Source organism: Sinocyclocheilus grahami, unplaced genomic scaffold (genome assembly GCF_001515645.1).
Source record: "Sinocyclocheilus grahami isolate Dianchi unplaced genomic scaffold, SAMN03320097.WGS_v1.1 scaffold160.1, whole genome shotgun sequence".
Taxonomy (NCBI): Eukaryota; Metazoa; Chordata; class Actinopteri; order Cypriniformes; family Cyprinidae; genus Sinocyclocheilus; species Sinocyclocheilus grahami.
The window spans coordinates 1,305,644-1,313,862 of record NW_015505339.1 but is presented as its reverse complement, the minus strand read 5'-3'; the positions used below and the strand labels follow the sequence as shown (position 1 = coordinate 1,313,862).

The following is an 8,219-nucleotide window of genomic DNA, read 5'->3' as shown; positions in this document are numbered from 1 at the left end:
GTGTACTATTCAACATAGTACTAATAGAAAGGCAATTAAAACTGTCAGTTTGTGTTCTGTCTTCAAAATCTTTGAGTAATGTAAAGGTCGTGCATGTCTCTGAGAGTGTGTGTGTGTATATATATATATATATATATATATATACTGTATATATATATTTTTTTCTTCCTTTTCTTTTATCCTTTGTTACCCTGGCTTTGTATATGTCGTTTAAGGCATAATAAAAAAAATTGTTGGGTGTGCTGGCAAAGAAAACACTCTACTGGTGTAGGCAGTGGCATTGCATTTTAAGTGTTTGTAAAGAAAAAGAAAAAAAAAGACTAGCATCATTATTGAAACAGCACGTTTAAAAGTAAATAGCGAACCTCAACACAAGCAAACAAATTCATTTCATTTGAACAGATTTGGATCGTCATATATGTAACAAGAAAAAAAAATCTGACAGTAAACAAATATGAAAAAAACCATCACTATGATAATTACAAATGTCAAATTCTTTACAAAATATTCTTTCAATCATAACATTTCTAATAATTATAATGTTCCGTAATACTTATTTCTACAATGTACAAAGCGTCGAGCTTTAGTTTTCCTAAAGCAAACATCTTCAAACTATGTCAGTCATTCATTCGATGGTGTTCAGCCTCTTTTTGCTTTCTCGGGTGAAAACACTTTTACATGGATGATAACCATCATCTTCAAGCAGGTCAGCTGTCATCATTGTCATATATATCTGCCAGTAAGCAAACAAACAAACAATAAATCAAATGTGCTATTATAATACAAATAAAACTAAATAAGACCCTCTTTTGATGGGATGAAACCATAAGATAGATTGTGTGTGTGTGTGTGTGTGTGTGTACCTGAAGCAGTATCAATGTCATCATAAACCTCATTCTCACTGAAAATGGAAGTAGAGCATTTGACAACATTTCAAAATATTAAGCAAATATGAATAACTTGTATTACTGTATTTAAATAAAAAATTCAAACGAATACATACTCATGCATAAGGTAATTCAAAGGTACATATCCAACTGTGCAATGAGAAAAAACATACGATTATTAATACTGACAAATAATTGTATACTTCTATTTTTACTTATACTACTTTAACACACTTATTTGAAACAGATTAAAGGAGAGATCTTTATTTTCTCAGTGCTCTGGAAAAGAAAAAAGCCAAAGCTTCAATAAGATATATTTTCTAGCAGGTGGTGTGTGTATGAGACTCACATTTCCCCTGTATATTACGGCAAAGAACATGCTTCTTGCTGGTCTCCTGTATAACATCGAGAATCTCTTCACGGACCACATCCAGGTACTTGCTCCCACCCTTCTTCAGATTGGCATTAGGATCCACCATCATGGTGTACAGAACTCGGATGGGGCCTTCGAACTGTTAAATAGTTTCATATATGTTATATTTTTACTACAATTTAGGATATCTGACATCTTCTCATGGCAATGATCAACGAGAATCGAAGCTAATCTGTAAAATACAAATGGACAACAGTAAGACAGATTCACCTTAAACTTCTTTCGAAAATCTTTCTCATCTTTCTCCCGCTGCTTGGCCTTTATCGGATCGTGGCTAAACAAAAACATACGGTATTAATTCTCACATATGTGGTGTTCACTACAGTGCACAGAAAATGGAAAGAAAAAAACATTTATGGTGTGATGCTCTTTTCGAAAGAAAAAGAGATTGCAAATGACTACAATTTTGTTCTGAAGTCAAACATTAAGATATATATGTTTAAAATACTATTTTGATCATTACATGATTAATGATCAATACAGAAAATCTCCAGGTTAGGGAAGCTAAAACAAAGCCCTCTTTTTCTTTTGCAGGCAGTTATCCATTAACACAGTTCAGATATGATTTAGACGGTTTGTCATTTCTTCACAGCGCATGAAGCTGAAGAAAGACACTTCAGCAGCTTTTTGTGTGTACAATATGAGACGAAAATAGCAAATAGAAGGAAGTTTACATAATTGGTGTGATTGTTGGGTTTAAAACACACATAGACCTTATGGTGCATTCACATTAGTGAAATTTCAGCAAAATTTTGTCGGCAAACAAGGTCCATTGATTGTCTGCTGTCAATGGTGTAGTGATGTATGAAGCATCAATCACACAGAGATCACTTTTAAACCAGAGCAGCTTTCTGTTGGTTAACACGGCAAATCTGTGTGACCAACTGAAACCCACTGCAAAATCTGTGTGAGGAAATTGTTCACCTTCAAGTGAAATTCCCACCTGTGTTGATTTCTATTGAAATAACTGGAGTTCGCTTGCGAAAATCCGCCAAACAATGGTGATTGTGACCGCACCTTTAGTCAGGTTACATTTCATTTGACATAAAATGAATGAAAATGAGGCAGTGATGTTCTATGCCCTAAATCATTTCAAGTTTTATATTTGGATTTTGTAGCTCAGTGATCAACACTAAAGTTCACAACACACTAAACAGACTGTACATCTGATCCCTCGTTGCCTCATTTTCATTTGTGTAAAATTAAATATAGGTTACTCTGGTTACGAAAAAAAAAACCTGAGATGAGAAGAAAGACGAGAGGCACCTGATCTCTGGGGGAGGAGGAGGAAACTCTTCACGGTCCACGTCATCATATAAATCTGAGAGAAGCAGAGCACAAACGTATAACTCCAGTGCAGAAAAATGAAAAATCACCTCTCGGAAAGTAAAAGGCTGTATACGTTTACTCACCATCACTGTGAAAACTGCTGAAAACAGAAAAAAAACACAATGTGAGCTCAAACTTTTAAAATGATAAAAAAATACCCTCTGTCTGCCTTCAACATGAGGCTTGGGGTCTCACCTGTCCAGGTGGTCGTTGGAGCCGATATCATCGTATACTTCTGGGTTGATGGGCCGGACTGCAGAAGGGTGGTAGGAGGGTGCGGCTTGACCACGGATTTTCCGCTTCACTTCTTCATAATCCACATCCACACAGGAGTTACTGATGTAGCCGACTGCAACAGTAAACACATATTTATAACTTTATGAACACTGTTGTTTTCTATCCTCATTAAAGGGGTAGTTCACTCAGAAATGAAAATTCAGTCATTAACACGATATGGAAATAGCTGTCTCTGCTTCCATTTCATTGCAAATTCAACTTATATTAAAGCATATTCTAAACCAGAATATTCCTATAAAGACTATAGCATTTGAACTGTTTGGAAACGGAGCGTAAATGTGGAAGTCCTTCAAAGATTTCTTATCCTGTTGCTCCCTCTATAGGACCAGCGACTAGTCGACGTCAAGCTTAAAGCGTCATGGCAGAGCATTGAAGTCGACTAGTCGATTAGTCGGTGCAACCCCTAGAACGTGGTAGTTGTGTTGCAGTCTATGGAAGGTCAGAAAGCTCTTGGATTTCATCAAAAATATCTTAATTTGTGTTACGAAGATGAACGAAGATTTTATGGGTTTATGGGAACGACATGAGGGTGAGTAATTCATGACAGAATTTTCATTTTTAAGTGAACTATCCCTTTAATAAAATGTCAAGCAAAGTTGGTATTGTGCTGCTACAGACTTTATAGGAATATTCTGGGTTAGAATATGCTTTAATATAAGTTGAAGTTGCAATGTAATGGAAGCAGAGACCGATATTTCCATATTGTGCCAAGCATCTGATTGAATCAGATTATCGAAAAATAACAAAAATATAGGGCGGGGACTTAGATACACTTCTGATTTAAATCAGAAAGCTGACATCACTTCCTCTGCTGAATGTCTTGCATCATAGACTTCTGTCGTAAGTGCATTACTGTAAACCTGATTCATTTGTCTTCGGAAACTAAGGAACTAGTCTAAACGACTTTCTGTGGTAATCGACAGCATGTCACAGTTAGAACTTGTGCGTATTTGACTTACTGCTGCCCCTCAGGTTTCGTGCCAGCCATTTCCTCTCAGGGTTGTTGTTCACACGGATGATCTCCACGTTCTCTCCCTGTCGCACAGTCAGGTCATTCTTACCGCCCTGCCAGTCCTCTCTCACACGAGCCATGTGGATCACCTCAATAGGTCCATTCAGCTATGCATGCAAACACAATTATTAACATGTTAATATCTGTAGGAATCGGGCAAAAAGACATAGAACCACATTTATGATATCCTTTTTTAGCTTCAACATATACAAAAGGGTTACCTTAAATTTTTTTCTATACTCATTTTCCAACTTCTGCTTTTCCTTCAGTTCTTTCTTGTCCAGCTCGGTCTTTTTAGTCTCTTTCAATACGTTCCTCTCAGCAGGAACAGGTCTGCAACATACAGAAATACAGTTGAAATTAAAGGAACCAGAGTGACTTTCTTTCTTCAGTGGAAACCAAAAAGAGAAATTCTCATGAATGTTCACACTGCTGTTTTTAGAGTTTAACAGTCCCTGTTCATTTACCTTTTCTTTTAAAGATATTATCATTTAAGTGACAATCCTGCAGTCTGTGGCTACAACATATGGATATAACAAGAGAGAGAAAAAGAGAAATTCTCATGAATGTTCACACTGCTGTTTTTAGAGTTTAACAGTCCCTGTTCATTTACCTTTTCTTTTAAAGATATTATAATTTAAGTGACAATCCTGCAGTCTGTGGCTACAACATATGGATATAACAAGAGAGATTTTATTCCATTAACTGATACATTATAGAATGTATTTATAATAATAGTCGAGATTTCTTGTACTTATAATTCAGTTTTGCTTGATCAACCAGGCTACAGTATTTTGCTACTGTACTTTTTAGACTTCTATGCACAGATAGTAAAATTATAACCGATAAAATAAGCCAGTAATTAATTTAATCTTATGGTCAATAACCCATAAATCCCCAAATGTAAAATTCTAAACTATTTTGTCTAAATACACTACATTTCAAAAGTTTGGAATATGCTCATCAAGGCTCAATTTATTTGATGAAAAAAACAGTAAAAACAGCAATATTGTGAAAGATCACACTTTAAATGAACTATTTTGTATTTTAATATTTTTTAAAATGTAATTAATTCCTGTGATGATCATGACTTCATCTTTTGATGTCACACGATCCTTCATAAATCATTCTAATACGCTGATTTGCTGCACTCTAAAAAAATTATTATTATTATCAATGCTGCAAACATTTGTGCTTTTCTTTCCCCTTTATTATTATAATTTTTTTTTTTCTGGAAACTGATAAATTTTTTCATGATTTTTTCAAGAATAGAAAGTTAAAACTGAACAGCATTTATTTGAATTAGAATTTTTAAAATAGTAAATTCTAAAATTGTAAATGTCTTTATTGTCACTTCATTAATTTAATGCATTCTTGGTGAATAAAATTATTAATATATTTAAAAAGAAAAAATCTTACTGGCCCCCAGCTTTTGAAAAGTATAGTGGAAATTAAAAATAAAACACTAAAAACTAAAATAGTTTTAAATGCTACAAATGAATTTAGCATCACATTATAATGCACAGTACAAGAATTAGATATTCATTTTTATATTTGCTAAGAAGATTACATATAACATTTTTATTAAATTATAAAGATTAACAGTTTAAGTGAGTGTTAGGTTACATATCTAAATGTAAAATAGGGGACATGAGCTCACACTCTTGATATTATTAAACTAAACTTTATTAGTATCCTGTATCAATGTATAATGTTTCTAAGTACCATATTTCTATATGCAAATAACTCTGTTATTATAGAGCAAGCTATGCAGTGTTAATGTGCTCATGTTTAGGGCATCATAATCATGCACATTTCAGAACAAGCCATTGTTGCAGTTTAGTTTTAACAGTGGTCTGGGTGGACTGGAAAGGGAACTTTGCATTGTAAATGAACATTGATATAACTTACCTGTCTGGGTCTTCATAGATTTCTTGATCGCTGTCCTACAACTCAATAAAAAAACACATTAGAACACATGCTAAGCATGTCAAAGGATTGAAACCACTGACTCTTAAACATACATCCTCTCCTTTACTTGTTCTGAAACACATAAACACAAAATTAACCCAACAGACCGACCTCATGCTGAGAAGGGAAACTGTCAGTCCATGAGTCTGCAATATGAGAAGACAAAAACAGTGAATGTCTTTTTATGGTAATACGTCTGCTTCATATAGAAAAGAAAAAAACATTTGAAACAAATGCTAGAGTATATGTGACCCTGGACCACAAAACCAGTCATAAGTCGCAGGCGTATATTTGTAGCAATAGCCAACAATACATTGTATGGGTCAAAATGATCAATTTTTCTTTAATGCCAAAAATCATTAGGATATTAACTAAAGATCATGTTTCATTAAGATATTTTGTAAATTTCCTACCGTAAATATATAAAAACTGAATTTTTGATTAGCAATAAGCATTGCTAAGAACTTCATTTGGACAACTTTAAAGGCGATTTTCTCAATATTTTGATTTTTTTGCACCCTCAGATTCCAGATTTTCAAATAGTTGCATCTCGGTCAAATATTAACTATCCTAACAAACCATACATCAATTGAAATCAACAATTTATTCAGCTTTCAGATGATGTATAAATCTCAATTTCACAAAATTGACCCTTATGACTGGTTTTGTGGTCCAGGGTCACATTGCCCAGGCAAAAGTCCACCATAGTGCTAGGTTGCTGTGAATGGTCACCAGGGCACTGCTTTGTGGTGTGGGCACTGCTATGTTTTTTTTTTTTTTTTTTAGCTCACTGCTATGTGGTTTCCTACAGGCATGAGTTAAAAAAGCCCTCCCTCACGTCTCTATGATATTCTGATCTTTAGATAAGGCTGGGTTGCTCAGTGTAAATCTACGAGATTCTTTCGTCTGCTTTATAACCCGCCAGGTGAAAACTATATCCACATTTACCTCTTGGCTTGGGAGGTGTGGGAGGAGGTGGTGGGAGTGCGCTGATGTCATCATAGTCCTCTTGGTGGTCCACGTTTCTGATCCACACAACACATGGAAATAAGAGTTAGATTACATACTAGCCCTATCAGACTTAATAACAGCAAACATACCCAACAGCGATTAAAAATAACCATTACGCCACACACACAATACATGCTATCTGAGCCGCTTTCATAAGAATCTACAAAGAGTCAGGAAATGCCAGTGCATGCATTACACCCACATACTTCCAGAGTGAAAGATCACACTGTAAGATGCACGTACGAATGCAAGATGTTGTTTGGTGCAATTCAGAATTATTCCTCTTTATAATTTAGAGATACAGATCAGATGTGGAAAAAACATCACATTTGTGTTACAGTTTCCTTCCCCTTCTCTTCCAAACGTTGGCAACTACTTATAGACAACCACGTATTACTCACAATTCTGAAAACGATGATGTCAACAGGCTGGGTTTGTTTGGTGGCCGTGCTGGTCCTACACAAAATACACCATAAATACTAAATAAAACATCACATTTTCCTGTTAATTCTTGTTACGTACACAAGTCTCGCCTAACATGTCATGGAAAAAGTCTATGAACAACAGTTAACATGAACCACTGCATTAGGTCATATAAATGCAAATATTTATTGATGAGTGATGTATTTTTATTACTGATTTGTATGCAGTAAAGGACTGGAAAGGCATTTGTTTGGCTCCTACCTTTAGAACTTTGGAGATCTATGTTTCTTTTGGGAAGAACAACAGGGGCTTTTTTTCGCAAATGATCCAGGTTTACAGACGGAGGGCGTTTTGGTTTTGACGGTCGTGGCCCGACATTGGGAAGCGGCTTTCTTAGCGGTACTACCTCCGACACGCTCCTCTGGCTCGGCAGGGGTGCTTTGAACGCTGAAGAAACTTTCATGTCGCTTTGCTGATGAAGTATCTTGCGCTGAAGAAGTTCTCCTGTCAGCTTGACTCTGCTCGGCACGTTGACCTCCGTAGGGGGCGTTTTAGGACTCTCCTGGGCTACCAAACGATGAGAGGGAGGAGGTCTTGGGAAGACTCCCTGAGGACCCGAATGAAACATCTCTGGTTCACTATGAGCGTTCAGAGGAAAGGCTGGTCTTGGAGGCACAGCTAAAGTCTTGTTTCGGAGAGCTCCATTGGTTAGAGACTCTGGCAGCGCACCAACCGTATGAGTTTTGATGGGGGACCCACCTCCGGAAGCTGCCATTTCTAACTGAGCGTGAAATTTGGCCCGGAGGGCCTTGACGTCCACATTTTCCTCCTGTAAAGAAATCAAATCAATTCTCAT

General features: G+C 36.0%; 1 protein-coding gene across 1 annotated transcript; it reads right to left on the bottom strand.

The window, feature by feature from the left end:
* Window positions 1-441: 441 nt before the first annotated feature.
* Window positions 442-8,219, bottom strand: LOC107592879 (FYN-binding protein-like). The gene is made up of 15 exons (XM_016282456.1): window positions 7,625-8,219; window positions 7,342-7,396; window positions 6,878-6,954; window positions 6,041-6,075; window positions 5,870-5,904; window positions 4,180-4,291; window positions 3,906-4,065; window positions 2,845-2,998; window positions 2,733-2,749; window positions 2,587-2,641; window positions 1,531-1,594; window positions 1,237-1,399; window positions 1,004-1,037; window positions 864-901; window positions 442-733 (listed from the first exon to the last, which is right to left on the bottom strand). Exons 1-15 carry the CDS (start codon window positions 8,217-8,219, stop codon window positions 708-710), a joined length of 1,620 nt encoding a protein of 539 aa, XP_016137942.1. The 3' UTR covers window positions 442-707.

What these genes read in the sequence shown, in the direction of transcription:
- LOC107592879 (XM_016282456.1), bottom strand. Translation starts at nt 8,219, where the DNA reads ATGAGAATTGATTTGATTTCTTTACAGGAGGAAAATGTGGACGTCAAG. An exon ending in GTTTCCCTTCTCAGCATGAG is followed by an intron (nt 5,905 to 6,040) that starts GTCGGTCTGTTG and finishes ATTGAGTTGTAG; the next exon opens with GACAGCGATCAAGAAATCTA. An exon ending in AGTATAGAAAAAAATTTAAG is followed by an intron (nt 4,066 to 4,179) that starts GTAACCCTTTTG and finishes TTGCATGCATAG; the next exon opens with CTGAATGGACCTATTGAGGT.